Source organism: Aspergillus flavus, chromosome 6 (assembly GCF_009017415.1).
Source record: "Aspergillus flavus chromosome 6, complete sequence".
NCBI lineage: Eukaryota > Fungi > Ascomycota > Eurotiomycetes > Eurotiales > Aspergillaceae > Aspergillus > Aspergillus flavus.
This window is the reverse complement of record NC_092410.1, coordinates 1,402,279-1,428,234: the sequence shown is the minus strand read 5'-3', so window position 1 is coordinate 1,428,234 and position 25,956 is coordinate 1,402,279. Positions and strand designations below refer to the sequence as shown.

The window sequence follows — 25,956 nt, the reverse complement described above, 5'->3', positions numbered from 1 at the left end:
AAAGGGGGGTCCCTGTTGTGAAATACAACGCGAGAAGGGAGATAACAACGAAAAGCTAGATGTGAGGCAAGGCCCTATACTCCCCAGACACGGGGGGACCAAGCTCAGGAAACAGATATGCGAACATGTTGGCAAGCCTTTTGCTCCAATCGCAGAACAGAAATAAATGTGAAACATAAAAAGCCAAGTTATATCATGGAAACATCATATCAAGTCCACTCATGCTCAACACTCCTTCATATATCATACCAGACGCCGTCGCCATGCTTTCCCAATGATGCATATTTACCGTGAATGAAGAAAGGAAGAAAGAAAATGAATACACCACAGAATCGAAGTGGACGATCTTTTTTGCTTTTGCTGAACCAAGCGAGCACCGCTAGCTTCCATTGGAAGCTGGGGCGGCAGCTGCAACTTTCTGAGCAGCCATCAACTTTCGATACATTTCTTGGAGTTTGGCCCCTCCAGCTTCTTTATTAGGCCAATGATTATCCGCAACAAAATGCCTGCTCATTTAGTCAGTGAGAGATATCGAGACAATAAACGCGAGAGACAAACCATAAACGGGTCTCTAAGGAATGAACGGAGCTTTGTCCCTTCAAAGTACCATCTATAAATTCACCGATCTTACGGAGAAGATTCCGTAACTCAGAAGCCCGCTCCGCTTTATTCGGGTAGTTCTCCTTGGTAACAGCCGAGACCTTCCTGAGGTCTTCACGAATGGGCTTAAAGAAGAGGCGTGCGACGTCCTCCTTGCCTGCAGAATAACCGTTCTCACTATTCTTCCGACGACGAACATCTTCACTCGACGCATCGGACGTCCTATGGCGGGCGCGTTCGCTCTCATGAAAAGACCTTGGTCGGGAGTCGTAGTTCGGAGTGTGATGGCGTTCAACGCTATCCCGAGCCCCGTGAGTATGAGAACGATGCCTTGACCGATCCATTTCACGATGGCCTTTGCGTGGAATTGAAGGCGCGGGTGAAGCAGAAACACTAGCACTAGCGTGGGGCCGAGAACCTTTGCGATTATTGCGGTGGTGATTTTCGACAGCCCTCTTGGCATTGACGCTTGAACCATTGGTAACTTTGTCTTTGAGAACAGATAGCAGATAATCTGCCCGGCGGACAAGGTGAACAGCGCCGGGAGATTTAGTAGACTTATCTTCTGCATTCAGACGCTCGTTTTTCCGTTCAACCCGGTGCTCCTCAAGGAAAAACTTATCCCCAAGCGCAAGATCTGGGTCGTCTCGAATCTGAGCCCAGGCACCATAGCCATGGCGTATGATACCAATGCAAAGCATACCATCTTCCCGGGCACCCCAAGGACACGAGTAATCAGCCGCCTTGGTGGCTTCGGGAACCCGAAAATTCTTGAAATCAGACACCGCGTTTGTCGCTTCCTTCAGGATCCGCATCTCAACCGGGCGCTCAACGATGGTATATGCGTTAAGACGCTTAACACCATGTAGATCAAAAAGAACGGCTTTCTTCTCCTTCTTAGTGGGCATTTTGCCGGCATGTTCAAGAGCTTCCATCTTCTCAATATCCTCGCGGACAAGAGAGGAAGCCTTCTCAGTAATCTCACGAAGTGCACCCTTAACGGTCTCCCTGTCACGGTCCAGTAGACGCGCCTCACGGATAACATCCTCTTCGCGATCATCTATATCACCATAACGCAAGAAGGCACGCAACAAATGGCGATACTCCTTCTCTATAAGTGGTCGTTTTGGGTCCAGTTGCGTATTCGAATCGGATTCGTCGCCATCATCAAGGGAAACCTGAGCCCTCGCTTGTCTCTTTGCTTTGCGTTCTTCACGAGAATCTCGTTCATCCCCGGGCACATTACGTTTGCGTGGGCGATTTTGCTCGATAACCTCCGCGAGATAGCGTTCGTCAGCTTTCTTCTTCTCCTCAGCTTTGATTTCCTCAAGCTGCTCCTTGGGGATGATGTCGTCCCATGTAAGGTCATCGACCTTGATATCGACGTAGTCAAAGGCCTTGAGAAATTCTTCACCGCCATCAGCCTGGATATCCTCGGCTTGTTCGGTCTGGTGCAATTCGGCATTTGCAAGCACGGAGTCGATGTCAAGCTGCTCCAATTTCTCCTGGTTTCCAGTCTGTTCAAACATTCTCTGGCCACGACGCTTGAGGATACGAGAAATATCCTCAGTCGAGTTCGGTTCAGTGATGGAGATTCCATTTCGCGCCATCTTGTTTTGGATCTCTGATGCCTCCTTGTCGGTGACACCACGCTGAATCGTGATGAATTCCAAAAGAAGCTTATTCCGGGCCCTCTCAATCACTTCCTCTTCTACTGTATCTTTCGAGACTAGACGATACACGCTGACAGGTCTCGTCTGACCAATACGGTGTGCTCTTGCCATGGCCTGCAGATCGGCCTGGGGATTCCAATCCGAGTCGAACAGAACAACTGTATCAGCAGTCATGAGGTTAATTCCCAGACCACCTGCTCGTGTAGAGAGAATGAAGGCGAAATCACTGCTTCCAGGGGCATTGTAATGCTCAATGGCCAGGCGACGAGAGGCCGCCGGGATCGTTCCGTCAAGCCGCTGATACGTATAGCCACGAAACTCCATATACTCGCCAAGAAGATCAAGCATTTTTACCATTTGACTGAAGATTAAGACACGATGACCGTCACGTTTCAACTTTGCCAAGAGCTGGTCGAGAAGCATCATCTTGCCACTGCTGGTGATCATAGCTCTCAACACATCCTCTCGGCGAGTGCTACCGTCCAAAATCTTCGCTTCGGCATTCGGAAACATGAAAGGGTGGTTACTGGCTTTCTTCAGTTCCATCATAATGTTCAAGAGGGACTGCTTTTGGCCCTTAGCGCCATCGTTCAGCGCAGCATAGTTTTTCGTAAGAATGTTCTTATAATACTCCAGCTGAACATCCGACAGCTCTACTCGAATGATCTTTTCCACCTTGGGAGGCAGGTCTGATTCGACTTTAGATTTTGTTCGCCGAAGCATAAAGGGTTGTATGGCCTTAGTCAATTCCGCAAGCTTCTGAGAGGCAGCCTCCGCGTTCAAGTCCATGTCGGCATCTATGTCAACCAGGCCAGGATTTAAGAAGTCCAAAAGGGCAGAAAGTTCAGCGAGGTTGTTCTGAATAGGTGTACCGGTAATAAGGAGCCGAGCAGGAGACCTAAACTCGAGGAGCTTTGCATATAGCTGAGATTCACGATTCTTGAGTCGATGTGCCTCATCGATAGCCATGAATTGCCATTTGAATTGGCTCAGGAAAGAGGAGTCTAGGAGAACATATTCATAGGTTGTTAGGAGGACATTGAACTTCGGCCGTCGAGGATTGCCATCAATCATGAGCTCGTGCTCTCGTAAAACTGTACGAGCGGCTTCATTACCGTTGTAGACAACATAATTTAGGTCGGGCGTCCAGTTATCAAACGTCTCCGCCCAAGACGGCATGGTAGACAAGGGGACGACGACCACAAAGGGCCCTTGTTGGCGTCTAACATGTCGCAGCCAGTTAATGAATGAAACAGTCTGTACAGTTTTACCTAAACCCATTTCGTCGGCAAGAACGACGTTGCGGTTTTTGACCCAGTTGAAGGCCATGAAATTGACACCCTTAACCTGAAACTCCTTCAACTCGCCGTTGCGCAGGAAACTTGGGGTACCTTTGATGGCTTCAAATGATTTTCGGCTGGCAGGGTTGGACTCCGACTTATCGGAGACAGGAGGCCGAGAGGAACGATTTAAAAAGCGATCTATTTCGCACTGAGCGATTTCACTAACGAGCTCCTCGTTTTCCCACGTGCAGGAGTCGTAAAAGAGGCGTTTCCATTTCACGAGGTATTCGGTCCCCTCGTCGCCTTCCCGCGTAGCAATGACTCGCTCAACCTGTTTGTAATCCTCGATAGCATCTACGTCTCTTTCGCGGTCAAGGTTCCACTTTTCTCGATCCTCAGGGGCTACATCCTCGTCTTGCCTCAAACGAATGTCTTCATACAGGACCTTTCGGATGTAATTGTCAAGGCGGCGCGTGCTGCGGCAGTTTGCAAGAGACTCGGCAGTTTCCCATGTTGCGTGGTAGTGGGATTTGCCTTGCCATTTTATGTAGAACTCGAAGTCATGACGATCGAGGTCGGTATTACTAGAGTCTACACCTGCTTTCAGACGGTGGTTGAGAACAATATCCACGGCAGGACGATCATCTTCCACTGCATTCACCCAGTAATTCTGCATTAATTCATCTGGGTCATCCTCGAACATTGAGTCATCATCGTCCTCATTGTATGTGGAGACCCTAGCAGCATTTCTTGTCGAGAAGCGGACCTCGGCATGGGAAGGTGCGCTAGCTGACGCCTGTTGTCGGCGACGTTTCGTCTTGCTTGTACGGGAACGACTGCCCCCGTATTCGGATTCGGATGTTTCTGAATCTTCCGAGAATGAGGACTGGGTTGCGGAGCGGGAGGGGCGCTTGGAGGTTTGTTGTGAAGCCACAGGGCGCCGACGCTTTGAGCGAGGCGCCACTGCATCCGAGTCTGAGTCTGAGAGAGACTGGGCTACCTGACGTGTCGTACGAGCGCGTCCACTACGGCGAAGTCCGTACAGATCTGGATTCTGTCTGATATAGTCCGATTCGTTGACCGAGGATGATTTCCGTTTTGTTCCCCGACCGGATTCAGATGATGAAGAATTTTCGCTGCTGGACTGGCTACTGTCCTTCGCGTTGTCCTCCATTGCAGAATCATCCTCGTACCCTTCTGCATCAGGGGAGTCGGCGTTAAAGGACTCGTCCGCGGCGTCAGGATCCGGGGAAGAGTCGGAAACGACGTGGTTGTCAACAGAATCGAACATGTTGCTGTCACCATCACTAGCTAAAGGCTCATTCCCAAAGCTGACAGTGTCGGAGGCAGGCGAGGCCGGATGACCATTGGCGAAAGCCATCACAGTCGAGGGCTCCGAGGTAGATGGGATCACCATGCTAGTAGCTATGTGAGAAGAGACATTAGCATTGAAGCTCAGGACGGGCCTGGCGAGGGATGAAAGATACAGCGTGGCATAAAACAGCAGTACGCGACTCAGTTTCCAATATTTAGAAGCTCGAAAGTCAAGACAATCAGGTAGGAGGCAGGATATGATGCACGGATGTTATTTTTGATGGAAGCTCTGATGAAACGCGACGAAGAGGGTTGATGTGAGTATTATAGATGTAGGGACAATTTCGTAGGCAAAACCAAACCCAGGAGGAGAGCTACATCCAGACCTTGACCAAAGGAATTCAGAGAACCTCAACATAAGATATGGAGAGGAATTCTTGTGTTTCTCGGTGGGTCGAGACCGTGGAGAAGTACCCCAGCCGCCAGTACCAGGACACGTTTGAAAAGGTTAGAAAAGAAGAATAAAATACTCACAATCCATAGCTTGGTGACCCCAAGGCAGGATAAATTGAGGGAAATAATGGTGAAAAAGGAAAGGAGCGAGGTGGGGAAGAGGGGGGGGATGAAGTGGTGGAGAGGGCGAGAAATGAAGACCGCTGAGAATATGATGAGGGAGTAGAAAGAGAGTTGTACGTCGGCTGGAGGTGAGCAAGTCTCCGTGAAGGGATTGGCCGGCAGCCTGATCCTTCAGGCCGTCACAGCCCACCATCCTCTGTGTGGCTTAGCGCCAGCACAAGCGAGACTCCAATAGGCTTCACGGCGCCGGTTTATCACGTGCTTCAGTCTGGCGGATCGTATGATTTTCCAGAGAAAGATCGGGGGACTCATCCACTCACCAATCATAAGGAGAGGAAATAATGCAGTCATGCTTTCTGCCTGAGGCAGGAACGGTTGCCCACAATGCCTGACATAGTTTTCTTCTCCAAGCCCCTCTTTCTCGAGGCCTTTCAGCACTGTCCTTTCCTCCCCTTCAGTACCTGCTGGCAATCTGCTCGCGCAGTTATCTGGTGTTTCTTGCCTTCTGCCAGCACGACTGGAGCAGTGTCAACTTTTCTGCCCGGTAGAGACCACTCCACTGTGGGCATTGTTCTTGCATCTACTTATACATATAGCCATCAGTCTACCCATTTTGCGCGTCAATACAACTTGAACAGGCACCATGTCTGACAAGCTTACCAGGTATGGTCCCTTGCGGTGTGATTCACGTCGTATATATAAAAGCGTTTTCTAATACGATTTTTCTTATAGAATTGCTATTGTCAACAGTGACAAAGTAAGTTCGAAAGTGCCCCGCTGTCGATTATATAGGTATACGACTTTTTTTGCTCACGCATGCTTGTTTCACTCAATCAGTGCAAACCGAAGGTACACGATACACACCTGTTTTCTATATTCATTTACAGAGTGATACTCATATATTCGCAGAAATGTCGCCAGGAATGTAAAAAGTCTTGCCCCGTCGTCCGTACGGGTAAGCTTTGTATCGAAGTCACTCCCGAATCGAAGATCGCCTTCATCTCCGAGCGCCTCTGTATCGGTTGCGGTATCTGTCCTAAGAAATGTCCTTTCGGTGCGATTCATATTATCAACTTGCCCACCAACCTGGAAACCCAGGTCACCCACCGTTACTCCGCGAACAGTTTCAAGCTTCACCGACTTCCCATGCCCCGTCCCGGACAGGTCCTTGGTCTCGTCGGCACAAACGGTATCGGAAAGAGTACCGCTCTGAAGATTCTTAGCGGCAAGCTGAAGCCTAACCTTGGACGTTATGACAACCCTCCTGACTGGGAAGAGATCTTGAAGTATTTCCGTGGTTCCGAACTGCAGAGTACGTTTCCTTCTGAAGCCGCGAATGAAGAAAACAACGGTTGCTAATATCATGCAGACTATTTTACCAAAGTGCTGGAAGATGACCTGAAGGCCGTTGTGAAGCCTCAGTATGTCGACCAGATCCCTAGAGCAGTGAAGGGTCCAGTCCAGAACGTTGGCGACCTCATCAAAGCTCGTGCTCAAATGGACAACATGGAGCATATTCTTGATGTACTTGGTATGTATAATGTACACGCTTGACTCGTTTTATCACTAACAAGGACTTTTCGCAGAGCTTCGCCAAGTTCGAGGACGTGACATTGGTCATCTTTCTGGAGGAGAGCTTCAGCGATTCGCCATTGGTCTGGTCTGCGTGCAAAAGGCTGACGTGTAAGGCTGATTTGCCCGGTTTTATCCTGGTGACCTTGGTTCTGACAGAGTTATAGTTACATGTTTGATGAACCGTCTTCTTATCTTGACGTCAAACAGCGTCTCGCTGCGGCCCGTACAATCCGAGAGCTTCTGCGACCCGACGACTATGTTATCGTTGTTGAGCACGATCTGGCTGTCCTTGATTACCTTTCCGATTTTGTTTGCGTGCTTTACGGAAGACCTGCGGTTTATGGTGTGGTCACATTGCCCTCTTCAGTTCGCGAAGGTATCAATATCTTCTTGGATGGTCATATCCCGACTGAGAACCTCCGTTTCCGAGAGGAATCTCTTACTTTCCGTCTCGCCGAGGCAGGTGATGAATTCCTGGTTAACAGGGACCGTGCTTTCACTTATCCAAGCATGGAGAAAACTCTTGGTAACTTCCACTTGAAGATTGATGCCGGCAACTTCACAGACTCGGAGATTGTCGTCATGATGGGAGAGAATGGTACCGGCAAGACCACTTTCTGTAAGATGCTCGCTGGCGCCGAGAAGCCCGATAACGGTGTTACGGTGCCCAAGTTGAACATCAGCATGAAGCCTCAGAAGATTACCCCCAAGTTCCAAGGCACTGTCCGCCAGTTGTTCTTCAAGCGTATCAAGGCTGCTTTCCTGTCGCCACAGTTCCAGACCGATGTATACAAGCCCCTTAAGATCGACGATTTCATTGACCAGGAGGTTCAGAACCTGTCTGGTGGTGAATTGCAGCGTGTTGCTATCGTCCTGGCTCTTGGAATCCCCGCCGACATTTACCTGATTGACGAGCCTAGTGCTTATCTCGACTCCGAGCAGCGTATCGTGGCCGCGAGGGTGATCAAGCGTTTCATCATGCACACCAAAAAGACCGCTTTCATTGTCGAGCACGATTTTATCATGTCTACTTATCTAGCTGACAGAGTCATTGTTTTCGACGGCAAGCCTTCCATCGATGCGCACGCCAACGCTCCCGAATCTCTGGTTACCGGCTGCAATAGTTTCTTGCAGAGCCTGGATGTTACTTTCCGTCGTGATCCCAACAGTTACCGCCCTCGTATCAACAAGTACCAGAGTCAGATGGACCAGGAACAGAAGTTGAGTGGCAACTACGTAAGTCTCTTCAGCTCGTGTTGCACATGAATTCTATACTGACATTCATCTCCTTAGTTCTTCCTGGAGGAAGAGAGTTGAAAAGGTTGTCCCAGGGAAGCATGACCGCGACCGTCATAGAGATTATGATGATCGCGACTCCCGCCGGCGGCAAGATCGACGTCGCGGGAAACGGAGGGACCTTCGGTTAGTGGCGTTTTCCGGCGTTACCAAGGCTTCAACTCAAACTAGGCGGCGCCGTCTTCGTGGTGTGCGCCCTCTTGGTGATATGGATGGTGCTTCGGAGGAGGAAGACGATGAAGAAGACAACAATGACTAGGGCCGGTGGTCTACCTGTTCCAGTCTGCTTCGCTGCGTCCGGTTGTCATCTCTCATTGTTGTCCTTCTCACACCCACACCCACACCCACACCTCTGTCCGCTAAATTTACTTTTTGTCTTCACCATGTTCGTACGGGGAGACATAGGACCCTAGTTCAAATGGGGGATTTTTGGGTAATGGTCTTTTGGATGGCGTGATCATGCGGAGTTGCGATTGTCAAAAGTTTTGATGATTTTATGGCATAGATGGTCACTTGACCGGCATGTAGATGATTCAGCGAAGGCAAAGGGACTGGATATAGGTCAAGATAGCTGACCAAAGTCCATATTCTTCACTTGTCTGTGCGCGGCCTTGTTACTCCTACTCGTATTGTATACATGGTAGTCGAATGAAGTCGTGTTCACTTGTTGCAATTTGCGTGTGATACTAGATACGCCAGATTTACTGATTAGGTAAGAATGTGAGATAGTTAAGTAACTGTGTGAACCTCGCGGAGTAGATCTTTTGTATCCCAAGTGCCCTTGCAGAAGGTCGTCAGTATTTTTGAGCGGGAATGGGCCTAAGTAATCGACGACCTCTGGGAGATCTCTGATCATACAAATAGAGTTGGATATTACAATCCTGATATATGAAGCTTTATTTTTTTCATCATACAGGTCCTCGATGGCATCTTTGTTAGTGCTCAAATATCTCGGATAGCAACGAAACCCGATATATATCTTCCCGCCTCAATCGAATAGCTAGCATCTGAATTCAAAGTACTAGTCGATACAAACCGAGATAGATATAGTAGCAAGAGGCACCTTTCTCTTTTTTTTTTTTTTTTTTTTTTTAAGATATGCTACGACTGTGAAGTGCTGAAAAGTCTAAGCTTATGCATTATACTCGAGCAGCAAGAGAGACAACGGTCTGGGTCCTGGATGATCCGGTGTACGTATTGACGTTAAGAGACTAGAATAAGGATATTGCTAGTGCCTATAATCCTTTGGTTCACTTGGACTTGATGTATTGACTTCCTAACTGCATACCCATTCATAATAATACTTAACAATACTTAATCTTCCTCGATCTCTCCTTCTTCACTACCAGAATGAACGGCCTTCTCCTCCTTCTTTGCTTCCTCTACGGCTGGGGTGCGCTCGCGACGGTCTTTCTCACGCTTGGGACCTCCACTGCGCTCCCGTTCGCGGCTGTCGCGACGATACCGTTTGGCAGAGCGACTGGCAACGCTTTCCGTGTCGCTATCACGCCTGCGCCTACGGTCATTGCTGACGGTACTTCGAGTGTCCGCGCCGTAGTCCAGTTCGTCCCGACTGCCCCGTGGATCACCGCGGGTGCGATAGAGTCTTTCACGCTCTTCTTCTCGGTCGCGGCGTTCGCGGTCATAGTGGCTGAGAGAACGAGTGCTTCGTTCACGTTCCCAATCGCGATCACGATCACGATCACGTTCGCGGTCACGGTCACGCTCGCGGTAGCGATCCCTATCTCGGTCCCTTTCTCGATCACGCTCTTCTCGCCTCTCTCGCACCGGTGAGAGCCCACTAACCTTCCGGTAGGAGCGCTCGCGGTCTGCCTGGGCTTTACGCCGGTCTGCCTCGTAGGCATCCGGTTCTGGGGTACGACTAAGACGACTAGAGGCTCCTCGCCTCTCGCCTCTATAACTACGATGATCACGGTCACTGCGGTCATAATGATCGCGTCGGCTACCACGATCTCGGTCACGGTCCCGATCGGTATCCTCTTCCTTCTCCTTGAGGCGGCGAATAACCTTGTCAAAGGCAGATTGTCGAAGTTCATCCGAATCGATGGCCTTATACTCTTCGTATTTTTCTACTCTGGGCCGCACTTGATCCCAAGTATCTGTCGGTCGGACAGGAGGCTCCAGACGTTTGATTCGCGAGCGTAAGGCATCAACAGCACGGCGCTGATGACGGTCGGCCGCATGCTTTTCCTCTTCAGTCCGTCGAATTGCTTTATCCTGAATGCGCTGGAAGATAAGCTGAAGGATCTCTTGATCAAGATTGGCTGTGCGGCGATCAGCAAGCACGACGGTATTGAATTCTTCGAAGGTAGTCTTGGGCGTAACATCGAAGCGTTTGTCCTGCGAATGGGGTGTTAGAAAACCAAGTCTATAAAAAACAAGTCAGGATCACTCACATCAAGAACATCCAAAACATCATTTCGCGGGCCTCGAAGTGACCGCTCTTCTTCCTCAACCACATCCCAAAAGAGATCTAGGGGAGATGAACCCGAATTACCCAAGATTCCAAGATAACGTGGGTCTTCCTTAATCAATGGGTAGATGTTCATCCATTTGCTGCCGGCCTTGATCTTGCCTTGAGACCTCAGCTCTTTCAGAAGTTCAGTGAACTGCTCACGAGCATGACGCTCTTTTCTTGCCTTTGCGGCTTTCTGTTGTTGACGCGCATCGTTGAATGCCCGTTCAAGAGACTTGATATGGTTTTCAAAGACAGTTAAAATATCAGACTTGCTGAGGGATTTGAACTTATCGTCATTTTGCACCTGATCATTTGACTGGATGATGGCATGCGCTTCAGACCACCGTGTGTACGGCTCGAGCTCGAGTGACTTCAGGATATTTACTAGTTCATCCATTGCAGCTTTACGCTTAACGGATTCCTTCTCAGCATGTTCTTTCTTGAGTTCAAGAATGTACTCCTCGAAGAGTTGGCGCCTTTCATCCTCATCGTCCGTAGATCTGAAGATAGTCTCACCCTCAATAATCGGCCGAATGGTCTTCCAGCGACTATAATGCTTGATTTCAGGATGACGCTTCAGCATGGTATTGAAATCTGCTCTGAGCTTAGCGAATCTTTCTTTCGCCCGATCCTTTTCCTGCATGCGAACCTCGACCGCGTATTTTTCAAAGGCTGCCTTGCGGTCTTTGGGGTCTTTCAGAGCACGGTACTGAGGATCTTTAACCGTTGCGCGAATAGTTTGCTCCCAAGACCAATCCGGTTGTACATTATGGCGTCTGAGCATCTTCATGAACGCATTTTCCGCCTCCTCAACTGAACTGTACTCTGGCTCTGTAGTCGCCCCCAGCATAGGGGCAGCCACAAGCCCATTGGCATCACCGGAGCCATATCCACCACGCCGATCGCCATATCCTCGGTCGTAGTCGTCACGTTCACGTTGCTGTGGATAGGAGGAAAACGAGCTAACACCGCCCGCGACAAATGTTGGCCCCCTATGCGCATAGGTTAGTACGTGATGACCCAAGAGAAAAAAGATATATAAAACGCTCTAAGGTCAAAAGACATACGCTGCGGGCGGAGGTTGGGCCGTCTGAGCTTGCGCCAAAGCATTCTTATAGACATCTGGTATCTCCCAAGTGCTTTGCTTGGTCTCCGTATTGTACCAGTACTTTCGACCACCATCGGCAGTATACTCTTTCCATGGTTGATTTGCCAGAGCACGCTATCGAATGGAGACCAAATTAATAGATATAAACGTAGATTATGGGAGAGAACGTACCTCGACGGGCGTCATCAACTCCACGGGCTTATTCCATTGCGTGGCTTTTGTCTGGACATTGTAGTAGTATACCCTTCCATCGGCGTTGCGAGCCTCCTGCCAAAGAGCAGGCGCCCCGGGGCCATTCATCGGATTCATAATGTATGCGGGTAGTTCCCCAGAGGAACAGTGCTGTCGTTCAGATGGAACACGCGCGGAGCTCGAAAAAGTAGCGTCCGAAGCTCTGCCGTTCCTTTCACCAATGATGTTTGCGTTGTTTGCACCTGCACTCATACACCGAGCATCATCTCCGACAATCCTCGAAACTCTTTTTAAATTGGACGTACATTGACAGAGTCTATTGGGCAGTTCGCTTTAATTCTTGTGATTGTCCCGTGTCGCTTGCTAGCGCTACTTGGTAGATGGGCATGCGGTAGTTGTTCTCACAATGCCGAGCCTCGAAATCCCTGGGGAATTTCTAAGACATTCTGTGCTAGATACAGTTGTCCCGCATGCTTCAGATATAGATCTGGAGGCGGCGCTGACGTCTGCCTTGGAAGGGGGAGCAGATGACTTATCATCTGTTCTCTCATTCATACCTCAGCGCTCACTCCTGTTCTTTGGTAAGCATATACCTGGTATCCTAATCGAGCTGTCTCTTACTCATAGACAGTTTTATACAGATGAGTTCTGCAACGCCCGCATCGTTCTGAGACTTTCCAACTGCTCGCAGGCGAGCCTAAAATACCACCTTGAACACCTGGAAGTGAAGCTCGACGTCTTCGCCATCGACCCGGCTGAAACAGTTGCTGAGAACCCGACACCTACTAGGGACCTAATATTCTCAGGGGTCGTAAAGAGAGATGAAGAACCGCTGGTAGTGGTGAATGAATTCGAAGGAGAGACGGGAAGTGGTAACCATGTCTACGTGATCTGGAGCATTGAGACATTTCTCAGTATGGGCCGCTATGTCTGATATCTACGAGTCATCTCACTAACCGTGCCAGAACGCCCTCGTATACGTATTCAGCACCCCTCTCTTCTGTTTATTGCATCTGTCAGCCTCAACCCGTCTGAAAGCCGACAGCAGGAGTCTCGCGACGATGACTATCTCCCGCCATTGATACCTGCATCCATAAATATTCTGCAGCCATTGTCGTCTGATAACGCTTTTCCGCAGAAGGATCCTTTTCTGCCAGCGTCTAGACTTCTACGAGTTGTACCGGCGCAATACAGCGAAGATCCTATCTATAACGTCCAGCAACAATCAGGTCATCCGATACGAGTTGTGCCTGCAGCTAGTGCAAGGATACGATACTCTCGGCTAAACTCTTATTCGGGACGGCCAACAACCGTGGCAAGTCTTGATTTCGAGGTGACACCGTTCCTCAATTGTGAAGTCGTCTTCGATAAAGCAGAACTTCACATGTCAGATGGGACTATCGAAACCCTCTCTGATGCGTCTGGGCTAGTTCCGCCGATATCATGTCGACCACGGGATGACGTTACTTTGATATATAAACTGACGCCAGAATATGGTCCAGATCCTAATCCCTCAACAACGGTGATGGTCAGCATCTTAGACATCCGGTTGGAGGCCATTATTAAACTCTCACCCAATTGCAGCCCGCGGATTCTAATGCAATGGAGGACAAATGTTGATTTCTCTATGGCCCTCAACCCTACGTTTGGTGGACCGAGTCAGGCTTTGCAACGGACCAACCGGCCGGCTAGTCTTCCCATGACGCCGAATCAATCCAATACTGCAACCGGAGGGCCCCCTAGCAGAAGCTCCTTCCGAGAAAGGGCGTACTCTGTAGCGGATATGGGAGTGACCGTGTCCTTTTCTGGCCCTGCTAGTGTGGTGGTCGGGAAACCCTTCGCTTGGAATGTTTTTATCGTCAATCGGTCAGCAACATCTCGTAAATTCGCTTTGAATGCCATTCCACGAAGGAAGCGAGCCGATCCAAGAAGTCACGTAGCCCGACCATCGTCTTCATCGCTCACGAGTCGGCGGGAGGATCAAGTTGCCGAAGCCGTGACGGATGATAATATCGTTCATGCCATGCAGAAGAGTGTGGCAGGGCAAGAGGCAGAGCTGGTCTGTTTGAGCACGGATCTTCGAGTCGGGTAAGTCTTACCTAACTACACAACTGATCTACTTCTATTACAGGTAGACTAACTCGATGTTTGAATAGTCCACTTCTACCCGGAACATGTTTTGCGACCGAACTAAAGCTGCTTCCATTGGCAGTGGGGGCGCTCCATTTAGAAGCCGTGCGTCTTGTGGAAGTCAACACGAATGAGACGACAGATATCAAAGATCTCCCAGATATTCTATCCTTTGATAGGAACGGAATACCACCTCAGGATAAGAAATAGAGCACCGTACATACACTATGTTATCGCCATGAAATGCAGGAATGCCTCCTATGTAGATACGTATAGAGACTCTCATGTGATTTTAAGATCGGCGGCTAACGTGCAGGGGGACACTTCTCTTATTACTTACTATTTATAACCATGGAAGCAATAATAAAAGACCGTAAAAGAAAATGGGGCCAAAAGAACATCTTCAGGGCTGGTAAATCCTACAGTGAACCAGTCTATGATGCAAACTAGTAATGGTTCGGCCCCAGAGGCAGAAAATTTATGCAAAGCGGAAGGCGGCGGCAAGGCGGATACAATGACTGGGCAGCTGATCTAAGAGTGGGATTGGATCTACGCGCCCGCAATACCACAATTAAATACGGCAGCCTTATTGCACTCTTGACACTGGACACACGACAATCTGAAACCCCTTCAAGATTCCATCCCCCAGCTGGACAGGGTGATCGACTTTCATCGCTGGTTATTTAGTGGAGACCTATCCCACTGACGTCGGTACATATTCCCATATATTTTTACTGGGTTAGCGTTGTGGGTTTCTTGTCCTACTTGCCTCCCTTCTTTTGCCCTTGACCTCTCCTTTGCGTCATACTGGCTGGATCCCGCCGAGCGGAATCTTGCCTTCGCCTTCGATCCTTTTCTACTCCGATTATCTATTAGTTTTTGGTTTCAATTAGCTTCACCATGTTCTCCGCGTCGCGTCGAAAAATTCTGGATGGACTCAACCGGAGATACATCTATGGCCGTTTGGTAAGTGTTAAAAACACCCAGGGCTTTTCTACAAACACCTATTATATACAACCCTTATCGCTTTTTGCGCAAATCACTCATAGTAACCCTTCGTTAACCTCTTGCATATAGCCCTTGCTCCACAGCATAATTTTTCTCATCGAAATGGCGGTTGCGATGCGGTTGGCGGCCAAATTCAACTCCTACTATGCAGAGAAGCCGGGTAAGCCTCTTCTTATTGGTATCTAATGCATCAAAGGCAATAAGCTAATCCAGTCTGCAGTATTGACTACTATGGTGACCAACGCGGTAAATATCACCTATGCTAACATCCTTGTTTACGACGAACATAACTAATATTGAATGCCGTAGGTCCTCGGTGGAGTCGCGGATACAGTTGCGCAGCTGATCACGGCCTTCAAAGCTCGACCGGGCCGACCGAATTATGATCCTGGTGATCTCATCTCAATCGAAATTCATGACCTCGATAAGGAGAAGCCACCAGCTCTTGGGGAGCTGGGACACGCGAGACACTTGCCTCCGCCTTTTGATTTCGAGCGACTGACACGATTTATGTCATATGGTTTCTTCATGGCACCGATCCAGTTCAAGTGGTTCGGATTTCTATCTCGGGCATTCCCTCTTACCAAGAAAAACCCGACCATTCCGGCCTTGAAGCGAGTTGCTGTAGATCAGTTTCTCTTCGCGCCTTTCGGTATGGCTATCTACGGTCTGCAAACCATATATGAGATGCTAACTGCGGTACAGGGCTGGTGTGTTTCTTCACATTCATGACACTCGCTGAAGGTGGTGGGCGTAGAGCCTTGACACGCAAATTCCAGGATGTTTACCTGCCCACTCTTAAGGCCAATTTTGTTCTCTGGCCAGCTGTGCAGGTTCTTAACTTCCGAGTCGTTCCAATCCAGTTCCAAATCGTAAGTGATGCGTTGTTACTCCAAGATAACAAGCTGAGACGGTATAATTCTAACTTCATCATTCTCTTTCGTAGCCATTTGTGTCCTCTATTGGTATCGCTTGGACTGCGTACTTGTCCTTGACCAACTCTTCCGAGGAGGACTGATTAAATCACCTGTGATGATGATATGAATGGTTTCGGGAGGGTTTCGGATCGTCAGTCATTTCACATTTGTCGCTCCTTTGTCTTTTTTTTGTGTCATTAGATTGTTTCCTGGGCGTTGTATATTGTCGTTGGGGTTCTGCTGCCTTATTCTTATGGCTGGTGTCTAGGTCTTTTCCCCTTCGGTGGGACGGTTCAAAAGGTTGTCAATTTCACTGCTGGTTGTTTTCACACGCATATCATTATACAAGGTGGAACGCCCAACTACGCATTGCTTCACCGAGCTTTTGTCATATGATTCTCACCGTAGACCTTGAGGTGGTATAATGCCAATCGACTAAGTGCCATGGATGGTTCTTTCTGCTTCCATGGGCGGGCGGATAAGGTATACGGAGTATAGTAGTAGGAAAGGGGAGGGGCAGGGCCCCTCTATCGCTTCCGTACGAGAACGGCAGAGCGGTAGTATATAATTCCATTACTTGAAGCAAAGCGATCTACATTAGCTCGATCCGAGGCTATCGAGAATCTAAGCATCTGGAGTCCCCTGAGGTCCCCGGACCCTTCCGTCATCATTGACATCAGTCCCGCAACAGTCCGATGCGTCAGCGAATCTCTCACCGGTGGCCCCACCAAACGAGACAAAACAATGTTCCTCTACCCCGCCGCTGAACCGATCGCTTCTATCAGGAGACTGGCGTTCACCGTGAAACGTATTGAGTATTTTTAAACATCCCACTTGCTCATTTAAAAGGTACTCCGTCCCCCTTCTTGCTGCTCTGACCTTCCACGCTGACCACCCTCCCCCCACCTTGTGTGATAGAACATCGTCCATAATGTCTCTCTCCAACAAGCTTGCCATCACCGATGTCGACCTTAAGGACAAGCGCGTCTTGATCCGTGTATGTACCTGCACCGAATGGAACTCAATTATTCGCGCGGATCAGGGAATGCTAACCGTTGACAACTAATAGGTCGACTTCAACGTTCCTCTCGATGCCGACAAGAAGATCACCAACAATCAGCGTATCGTCGGTGCTCTGCCTACCATCAAGTACGCCATTGAGAATGGTGCTAAGGCCGTTGTCCTCATGTCCCACCTCGGCCGTCCCGATGGCAAGGCCAATCCCAAGTACAGCCTGAAGCCTGTTGCTACTGAGCTGGAGAAGCTGCTTAGCAAGTCTGTCATCTTCGCCGAGAACTGCGTCGGCAAGGAGACTGAAGAGATTGTGAACAAGGCCACTGGTGGCCAGGTCATCCTCCTTGAGAACCTGCGTTTCCACGCCGAGGAGGAGGGCAGCTCTAAGGATGCCGAGGGCAAGAAGGTCAAGGCTGACAAGGAGAAGGTCGAAGAGTTCCGCAAGGGACTGACTGCTCTTGGTGACGTCTACATCAGTAAGCTCCCATGGACGTCCAATTGACTTCTGTCTTCCTATGCTAATCTTTGCCTCGTAGACGACGCTTTCGGAACTGCCCACCGTGCTCACAGCTCGATGGTTGGTGTTGACCTGCCCCAGAAGGCTTCCGGCTTCTTGGTGAAGAAGGAACTTGAGTACTTTGCTAAGGCTTTGGAAAGCCCCCAGCGCCCCTTCCTGGCCATTCTGGGAGGTGCCAAGGTCTCTGACAAGATCCAGCTGATCGACAACCTGTTGCCCAAGGTCAACAGCTTGATCATCACTGGTGCTATGGCCTTCACCTTCAAGAAGACCCTCGAGAACGTCAAGATTGGCAACAGTTTGTTCGATGAGGCCGGTAGCAAGATTGTCGGCGATATCGTTGAGAAGGCCAAGAAGAACAATGTCAAGATTGTTCTGCCCGTTGACTACGTGACCGCTGACAAGTTCGCCGCCGATGCCAAGACTGGCTATGCCACCGATGCTGACGGTATTCCCGATGGATACATGGGCCTGGATGTCGGTGAGAAGAGTGTTGAGCTGTACAAGAAGACTATTGCCGAGGCCAAGACCATCCTCTGGAACGGTCCTCCTGGTGTCTTCGAGCTGGAGCCCTTCGCCAACGCTACCAAGAAGACCCTTGATGCTGCTGTTGCGGCTGCTCAGTCTGGTTCTATTGTCATCATCGGCGGTGGTGACACTGCAACCGTCGCTGCCAAGTACGGTGCTGAGGCCAAGCTCAGCCATGTCTCCACCGGTGGTGGTGCATCCCTGGAGCTCCTTGAGGGCAAGGTTCTCCCTGGTGTTGATGCTCTGTCAAGTAAGTAAGCGAAACGCAAATAATGTGTTGAAAGGGGGAAGCGTCGGACAGTCTCTCTTCATGTCCAGCATGTCTTCTCGCTTATGAGGGACGTTTAACTTTCATAAATGTAATGTACATGAGACGATAAATTAATCCAAAACTAGTTATTTTGTTCATTTTTTTTTTTTTTTTTTTGCATGAGAAGAAAGGTTCTGATGATAGAGTGCTATAACATAGTGTTGGGTCCTAAGCTGTGATTGCCTTAATCTGGTGTGGGATGGACTTTGAATCGTTTCACAATTAAATTGTAGATACTTATAGAATACGTGGCGAGAAAAACTCAAGTCGTCGCCTCTTCTCGTCTGTAGGCCTGCTGTCAAGTATCCCATCATAGGTTGTCTCCTCAACTGCACATCCTCAATCCCAATACAGTGCAGGTCAAAGAAGATTTGGAATAAATTCTTCGAGCATCGAGATCTAGCTTAGCCCAGTTGTGAGGTTATGTATAGCGTTTCGTCTTGATATATTTGTAATTCCACGGTCAATTAATTCATTGAGCTGTCATTCATCTCGCGAACCGAACCGATACCATGCCACTCTGCATACTAACGGGATGCTTCGACCTTTTTCAGTTCCTCCCTGCAGTCAAACCAACAATATTAGTACCATGTCTCGACGTAATATCAACAGCCACAATGGCACCGAACGCCTAGCAACTGCTGGAGCTGTGGCCACCACGGCCACCATAGGGGACTAATACGCACTTCAACTGCTTCGAGAAGTCCTCAGCGGCATCATCGTCATCCCAGCTCTCTTCCCAAAGGTGACCATTAGCGCCGTTTGCTGATCCAGAAGCTTGTTCGGTTTCTTCTTGTGGCCAGTCTGTAGATGGAAACCGTCGGTCAGCGCAACTCTCATCTCACGAAGCAATCGAAGCTTCCAGTAATGCAATCAGGTCGCTGGTCTTCCTTGCTATTTTCACCGGGCGGAATCCACTATTATTGTCTGACCTTCAACGGGGAAATCCTCGAATTCATCGTCTTCCTCCAACACGGGGGGCTTCTGCTGTTGGGGTTGCTGTGAAGCTTCGGGCTTATCGTGGGATTGTGTTGAGTTCGACATGGTGGGTGGGGGTGAGAGAACGATGCGTTTGGAGTATTAGGCGATAGACCAGATATGTTTTTAAAAGTGGATATTCAGGAAGAGCTCGAATGTGAGAGAGCCGAAGCTAAATAGCTAGTGATTATTAGAGTTGATGGGAGAGGGCTTTTGGTGCTGTAAAGAAGCGCGCGGAGACCGATCGATGGCTTTGGGTTGGTCACTGACGCCAGACACCTGAAAGCCAAGACCCGACAATTAAGGCCAACCAAATTTGTGCCTAATTAATGTCCATTAACTGACTTAATACACCATAACCAGTGAACCACACCCTTTTTGAGGCTCCCGGAACTACCGGAGAGACTGGGTTTTTTGAGATCTCTTAGTTACTCTCAAGCTCTGGATTAAATCAGTAAAAATACTGTATAAAAATCGAAAGCCGCAAAGCCAGGACTTATCGGATTTAACGCTACCGAATTAATTCACTGAATGGGGCCAAAGAGGAGAATGTATGCGTTCATAATATTCTCATTAAACCAAGTTATTAGCTGTAGTTCTTCCATCCACTGGCAGGTCATCGTTCTTTACCCTTTATCGCATGGCCGAACGCTCCGCCTCGCCGCCATAGTGGACCACGGTTCTACTTAACCCATTCATCTTACATTATCGCGGCTCTTATGACCGGGACCTTCCTCTCCTTTCTTACTTATTGTTCTTGATTTCCCGCTTTTCTTTTTCCTTTCTGTATCCCGGAAGGTTATGTTCCCGGAAACCCTCCACGCCCTTGGTCCGTATCTGATGGGAGAGTATATGTTCTTCCCATTTTGTTTGCTTCCGTCTCTTGGGGTTTACTCCCCTTCAGCTTGCGCTCTGTCTGCGAAAAATTGATTTCGACCTCAATTCATCTTTCGTCTCATCTCATATCCATCTGCGACGGTTCGCGCGACCTGCACCTTTCACCATGCTCAAAGTAGGCTCGTGGTTATATGGCAAGAAGGCTGGTGCCAATGCCTCGACGCAATCTTTGGACTCGTTGGTTGAATTGCGGGATCGTGAGTGTTTCTTCAGCAATCATTTCAATGTGCTATGCGTTCAGTAATGTACTGATTTGTGTCTCCTCGAGTGTGTAGTTGAGGATGCTATGCGGGGTATGTGCTTCTTGCCTACTGTGGACGCCCGAAGCCCAGTCAAGACGTATACTAATCTTGTACGAGTTTAGCTGCGACCCTCATCCTGAATGATGACGTCGACGGTGCCGAAGATGGTCTTTCGGAAGGTGTTTCGTCTTTTCACAATGTGTGTATTGTCCGTGGCTGGGGAGCAATACTACTGCTCTTAGGATCCACAACGACCCTTTGAATGCCTTTACTTACGATCCCTTTTTCTTCGTGTATAGCTTGGACGAGGGGTGGTTGCATTTATCCGGGCAACACTGGGATTTGAACAGGAGATTATGCGCCAAGGTCCGTGGATTCTTTGGTCTCTCGGCAAGAACTAGGTTGATCACTGACCCCTGACAGCATCGGAACGACTCAATACGGCCGAGACCAGTGCAGCTAGTGATCAAAACAAGGCTCAGCACAACTCCCATGCTCCCAATACTTATCACTCGCCGATCTATTCGCCGGGCACCGAGTTCGCGCTCTGTCAGGCGATGGCCCAGCTTATGAGTGCTGTTGTGGGTGTGCTCAATGAGAGCCTTACAGAAAGTATCAAAGGTTTCTATAAAATGAGAAAGGCATACATCACGCTAGACGGCATCCTCAAGATGGAGCAGGCATATATGCAGTCAATTTGCGGTGGTGTGTCTCCTGCAGACCAGGGGGAGGCATCCAAACCCAGCCAAACAGCCACCGTCGAGGCTAAAGGGCTATCCCAGAGGTTATCTGATCTAAGTGTCTCTCAGGATAGCACTAAATCTGGGGAATCAACTGAACTATCGACGCCTAATCCCTCGGATATGCTTAGCCACGATCCCGATTCAGATATCTTCAAAAACCAGATTGATGTTTTCGTGCACTCTGGTTCTAACTTTTGTTTCGGTATTCTTCTTCTTGTCATCTCCATGGTTCCTCCGGCCTTCAGTAAATTGCTCAGTATCATTGGGTTCTACGGAGATAAAGAGCGGGGACTGAGGATGCTGTGGCAAGCTAGTAAGTTTAATAATTTGATCGGGGCACTTGCTGCTTTTGCGATTCTCGGTTATTACAATGGTTTCGTCCGTTACTGCGATATTATGCCAGACCCAGTTCCGGGAGACCAGGGCGATGTGCAGGGCTATCCTCAGAAGAGGCTCGAGGCCTTGTTAGCGCAGATGAGGCAGCGGTTCCCCAAGAGTCAACTCTGGCTGCTTGAAGAGTCTAGGATGGAAGGAGCGAACAAGAATCTAGAAAGATCCCTGGAGCTTCTGTGTGGTGAAGAGCGCAGTCCGCTCAAACAGGTCGAAGCTTTGCGGGTGTTTGAGCGCAGCTTGAATGCGATGTACCTCCACAAGTATGAACTGTGCGCCGAAGCATTTCTCGAGGTCTGAGCTCTTTTTCAAGTGGAAGCCATGTATGGGCCTGCTAACGGGTACTTAGTGCGTCGAGTTGAATTCCTGGTCTCGCTCATTATACTATTATATTGCAGGAGCATCTCATCTCTCCTTATACCGGAGCACTATTGTAACAGACCCTAAAAAAGCAGAAGAGCACGCAGAAAAAGCTACAGAGTACTTCCGAACTGCGCCGACGTTTGCGGGAAAGAAGCGCTTCATGGCACGACAACTACCTTTTGATGTATTCGTTGCACGGAAAATTGCCAAATGGGAAGCGCGAGCGAAGGAATGGAGTGTGCCCCTTGTGGAGGCAGTCGGCGTTGATCCCATCGAAGAGATGATCTTCTTCTGGAACGGACATAGTCGGATGACACAAGCCCAGCTCGATGAATCTATGCAGAAGCTCGCCTGGTCCGAAAGCGACGAAAACAAGAAGTGGTCCCGGGAAGGTCCCGAAGAGAAGGCAATTCTACAGCTATTGCGGGCTGCCGTCATGCGTGCGATGCGTAAACATGACGAGGCTAGACAGTTGCTTAAAGAGTCTGTCCTCAACCATGACAAGTCTTTGTTCACGGGCCATCTTAAAGACAATTGGATCCACCCAGTGGCTCATTTCGAGATGGCGGCTAATCTCTGGATGGAACGTCCCGGTTACATAGCCGTTCACGACGCTCCGGCTACTGAGGGCAAGATCACTAACGGTGAGGAAGGAACACAACTCGAAAGAAAGCAGGTGCAAGAATGCAAGGAATACCTTGAGAAGGCTGCTAGATGGGAAAGCTACGAGCTGGACGCTCGTATTGGTCTCAAGGTGACCGCTGCTATGGAGGCAGTGCGCAAGTGGGAGAGCACGCACTCTACTCCCGCCAATTGATGACTTGATGTATTACGATCATATACATGTATCTGCATGAACTATCTTTGCAAGATATACGATGGGTAGAATATATGAATAGAGGACTACGATCATGTTCGGATATTACATGGAGATATGAGGAATTATCGCTATTGCTTCACAAACTAGTGAAACATTGCTCAATTCATAGATAACCGTTTTCCCTTGTCCCGGGCTGTCTTTTTATGGATTGGTTATGTTTGATCTAAACTTCCAATTTTTTTTTTTTTTTTATTTTTAAGATATTGCGGCACATTCTTGGTTTCTATTTATTAGGGATCTCTATATGATATATTATTATCGTTATTCGTTCTCAATCAGTCCCGTGACATTTCACGTGATGCGATATGGACCCGGTCCACTTTTCTTTGTCTTTTCCCCGGCGATCGTCCTTTTTAGCGTCTAAAATGGTCTCGGAAAATATTCCGGAGAGTGGTTCGGCAGGCTTGGCGATTGAAATGAATGCGGATGTCCTGCCAACTCAACTGCCATTAGCTTTCAAAGAACTGAGCAGCGACTAATTAGATGTCATGATTGAACTTCCACGGGAATCTAGATTGCTGGTGACTGCGGGTGAATAAATGATCGGTCAATACGGGCTTCAGCCGAGCTGCGACCCCACTACACAACTTAGCGGCAAATGCATTTAGCGGCGAATGAAGATGTGGTCGGACGTCCGATTACGGTCTCGGAGTGGTGACTCGGTTAAGACGGCTTTTGGCCGAGCATTGAAAGAACTTTTATATAGTTCTGGTTCCTGTCAAAATTCTTCGAATTGCCTAGACTTTTGATTTTTCCTGGAACCAGTGACGTCTGATTCATACCGCTCTGTTGCTCTTTTGCGCCAATTCGCGTTTATCACTATTGTCTACGGGGAAAACGTCCCTCGGGGATTCTTCAATACATTACAGAATTCTCTTGGCAGCCTGCGTTATCTACGTCATTTGCTAATGAGATCATGACAAGAGACGAAGAACGATCTTCATCTCATAGCTCTCTCGACGATGACGGCAATTCGCTAGAGCTGCGGCATACCAACTACGATGAACGACCCAACGCAACGCTGGAGAAGCAGAGCACAGCGGCCTCCGCCCTGTCGGTCTTTGAACAACGCGCGCAATCGGTAGTTTCAAGAATTCGCAGTCGAGAACCTGGCCAAACTGCTCGCTTCACGCACCCTCTGACACATACCAAAACATCGACTGATGTGATCGTGGACTTCGATGGACCCGATGACCCGTATCGACCGCTTAATTGGAGTTTTAGGAAAAAGGCTATTACTACTCTATTGTACGGGTTGACAACAATGGGTATGCAAATTGTTACCTCTATATAATTGTCTAAAGTCCTGACTTGAATGCTCGAAATACAGGTGCGACTTGGGCCAGTTCGATGTATGATCCAGTGCCTTATTCATGTTCTTATAATGGTATACTGACATAAGGACAGCTACTCCACAGGCACGAGACAAGTCGATGCGGAGTTCGGCGTCGGCGAGGAAGTTGGTACTCTTGGTACAGCATTGCTGTTGTTCGGGTTTGGTAGGTCCTAAAGCTGGAAATCACCCACATTTAAGGGACCCTTGGCTAATGTCCCTTCAGGGCTTGGACCGCTTGTGTGGGCACCATTATCTGAAGTCTATGGGCGGAAACCTGCTGTTCTAGCCCCATACTTCATTGCTGCTGTTTTCTCCTTTGGCACCGCTACCGCCAAAGATCTACAGACAGTTATGATCACTCGGTTTTTCACCGGATTCTTTGGTTCGGCACCTGTCACCAACACTGGCGGTGTACTGAGTGATATTTGGACCGCGGAACAGCGAGGAGCGGCTATTGTTGGTTATGCTATGGCCGTGGTTGGAGGACCGGTGCTAGGACCTATCGTTGGTGGTGCAATTGTTCAAAGCTATCTTGGTTGGAGATGGACTGAATATGTCAGTACTACGTTCTCTCATACTGTCACCCAGAGACTCCTAACTTCGTTTCTTCCAGCTCACCGGTATTATGATGATGTTCTTCCTCACGATGGACGTTTTGTTCCTTGATGAAAGCTATCCCCCAGTTTTATTAGTCTACAAGGCCCAGAGACTCCGATTCGAGAGTGGTAATTGGGCTCTCCACGCGCGCCATGAAGAATGGGACGTCACATTCAAGGAACTCGGCAACAAATACCTCATCCGCCCCTTCCAGCTCCTCACAACCCCAATTTGTTTCTTGGTCGCCCTTTACGCCTCATTCGTTTACGGTATCATCTACCTTAGCCTGGCAGCTTTCCCCGTTGAATTCCAAGAAGTCCGAGGTTGGAACCAAGTTGTCGGCGCATTGCCATTCCTAGGGTACTTAGTCGGAATCCTCTTCGGCGCAGCCGTCAACCTCCTCAACCAAAAGTTTTACGTTAGGCGCTTCAAAGCAAACAACAATTTCCCTGTCCCCGAAGCCCGACTTCCCCCAATGATGCTAGGATCCGTCTTCTTCGCCGCAGGCATGTTCGTATTCGGCTGGACCGGTCAACCGGACATTCACTGGATCGGCCCCGTAATTGGCGCCGTGATGATGGGCTTCGGCTTCTTCACCATCTTCCAAGCCGCTCTCAACTACCTGATCGACACCTTCCAGAAAGTCTCCGCCAGCGCTGTGGCAGCCAACACTTTCCTCCGGAGTGTCTTCGCAGGCTGTTTCCCGCTCTTCGCGAGTATCATGTTCCGCAAGTTGGGCGTGCCCTGGGCTTCCAGTGTTCTGGGCTTTGTGTCGGTTGCGCTTATACCCATTCCGTACTTGTTTTACATCTTTGGGAAGCGTATTAGAGCTGCTGGAAAGTGGTCTCGTGCTTCCGTTTATGGGGACTGAGTGTCCGCTGTCTTCGTGACTAAATGATTATGACGATATCATGTTCAAAAGATATGGTTGAGTAAGGTTTGTTTTGGTTATATCGGTGCTTCATATACCCATTAACGAAGCAAAGATAAAAGTTATAGTTTTTGCAATC

At 49.0% G+C, this 25,956-nt stretch overlaps 9 protein-coding genes across 9 annotated transcripts; 6 read left to right on the top strand and 3 right to left on the bottom strand.

Moving 5' to 3' along the window:
- Positions 1-278: 278 nt before the first annotated feature.
- F9C07_1754480 (chromodomain-helicase DNA-binding protein) lies at positions 279-5,215 on the bottom strand. Its single transcript, XM_071508365.1, has 3 exons — positions 5,044-5,215; positions 559-4,981; positions 279-506 (listed from the first exon to the last, which is right to left on the bottom strand). The coding sequence occupies exons 1-3, from the start codon at positions 5,051-5,053 to the stop codon at positions 380-382; spliced, it is 4,560 nt and encodes a 1,519-aa protein (XP_071367755.1). The 5' UTR covers positions 5,054-5,215; the 3' UTR covers positions 279-379.
- A 634-nt stretch (positions 5,216-5,849) lies between these two features.
- On the top strand, positions 5,850-9,382 carry F9C07_2286094 (P-loop containing nucleoside triphosphate hydrolase protein). Its single transcript, XM_071510804.1, has 8 exons — positions 5,850-6,109; positions 6,179-6,203; positions 6,284-6,295; positions 6,356-6,758; positions 6,816-6,977; positions 7,033-7,129; positions 7,186-8,257; positions 8,315-9,382. Exons 1-8 carry the CDS (start codon positions 6,090-6,092, stop codon positions 8,336-8,338), a joined length of 1,815 nt encoding a protein of 604 aa, XP_071367754.1. The 5' UTR covers positions 5,850-6,089; the 3' UTR covers positions 8,339-9,382.
- F9C07_2286093 (spliceosomal protein FBP11/Splicing factor PRP40) lies at positions 9,354-14,785 on the bottom strand. Its single transcript, XM_041294058.2, has 7 exons — positions 14,253-14,785; positions 13,062-14,184; positions 12,738-13,010; positions 12,076-12,677; positions 11,864-12,018; positions 10,735-11,788; positions 9,354-10,678 (listed from the first exon to the last, which is right to left on the bottom strand). Exons 4-7 carry the CDS (start codon positions 12,346-12,348, stop codon positions 9,632-9,634), a joined length of 2,529 nt encoding a protein of 842 aa, XP_041149322.2. The 5' UTR covers positions 12,349-12,677; positions 12,738-13,010; positions 13,062-14,184; positions 14,253-14,785; the 3' UTR covers positions 9,354-9,631.
- On the top strand, positions 12,503-14,436 carry F9C07_8363 (TRAPP trafficking subunit Trs65-domain-containing protein; the record flags this gene model as incomplete). The annotated part of the gene is made up of 4 exons (XM_041294067.1): positions 12,503-12,677; positions 12,738-13,010; positions 13,062-14,184; positions 14,253-14,436. 4 exons carry the CDS (start codon positions 12,503-12,505, stop codon positions 14,434-14,436), a joined length of 1,755 nt encoding a protein of 584 aa, XP_041149323.1.
- Positions 14,786-15,126: 341 nt separating the features above from the next.
- On the top strand, positions 15,127-16,252 carry F9C07_8362 (peroxisomal membrane protein; the record flags this gene model as incomplete). The annotated part of the gene is made up of 6 exons (XM_041294068.1): positions 15,127-15,192; positions 15,304-15,394; positions 15,455-15,480; positions 15,544-15,886; positions 15,940-16,106; positions 16,181-16,252. The coding sequence occupies 6 exons, from the start codon at positions 15,127-15,129 to the stop codon at positions 16,250-16,252; spliced, it is 765 nt and encodes a 254-aa protein (XP_041149324.1).
- An 830-nt stretch (positions 16,253-17,082) lies between these two features.
- On the top strand, positions 17,083-18,468 carry F9C07_8361 (putative phosphoglycerate kinase PgkA; the record flags this gene model as incomplete). The annotated part of the gene is made up of 3 exons (XM_041294069.1): positions 17,083-17,148; positions 17,221-17,641; positions 17,702-18,468. 3 exons carry the CDS (start codon positions 17,083-17,085, stop codon positions 18,466-18,468), a joined length of 1,254 nt encoding a protein of 417 aa, XP_041149325.1.
- An 83-nt stretch (positions 18,469-18,551) lies between these two features.
- Positions 18,552-19,812, bottom strand: F9C07_2286089 (putative 26 proteasome complex subunit Sem1). The gene is made up of 3 exons (XM_041294059.2): positions 19,453-19,812; positions 19,207-19,324; positions 18,552-19,081 (listed from the first exon to the last, which is right to left on the bottom strand). Exons 1-3 carry the CDS (start codon positions 19,562-19,564, stop codon positions 19,048-19,050), a joined length of 264 nt encoding a protein of 87 aa, XP_041149326.2. The 5' UTR covers positions 19,565-19,812; the 3' UTR covers positions 18,552-19,047.
- On the top strand, positions 19,813-23,249 carry F9C07_2168711 (outer membrane protein iml2). Its single transcript, XM_041286893.2, has 6 exons — positions 19,813-20,592; positions 20,671-20,688; positions 20,760-20,836; positions 20,937-21,003; positions 21,061-22,064; positions 22,120-23,249. The coding sequence occupies exons 1-6, from the start codon at positions 20,502-20,504 to the stop codon at positions 22,948-22,950; spliced, it is 2,088 nt and encodes a 695-aa protein (XP_041149327.2). The 5' UTR covers positions 19,813-20,501; the 3' UTR covers positions 22,951-23,249.
- A 680-nt stretch (positions 23,250-23,929) lies between these two features.
- On the top strand, positions 23,930-25,817 carry F9C07_8358 (putative MSF drug transporter; the record flags this gene model as incomplete). The annotated part of the gene is made up of 5 exons (XM_071511766.1): positions 23,930-24,281; positions 24,344-24,365; positions 24,421-24,512; positions 24,573-24,904; positions 24,963-25,817. 5 exons carry the CDS (start codon positions 23,930-23,932, stop codon positions 25,815-25,817), a joined length of 1,653 nt encoding a protein of 550 aa, XP_071367753.1.
- Positions 25,818-25,956: the final 139 nt, after the last annotated feature.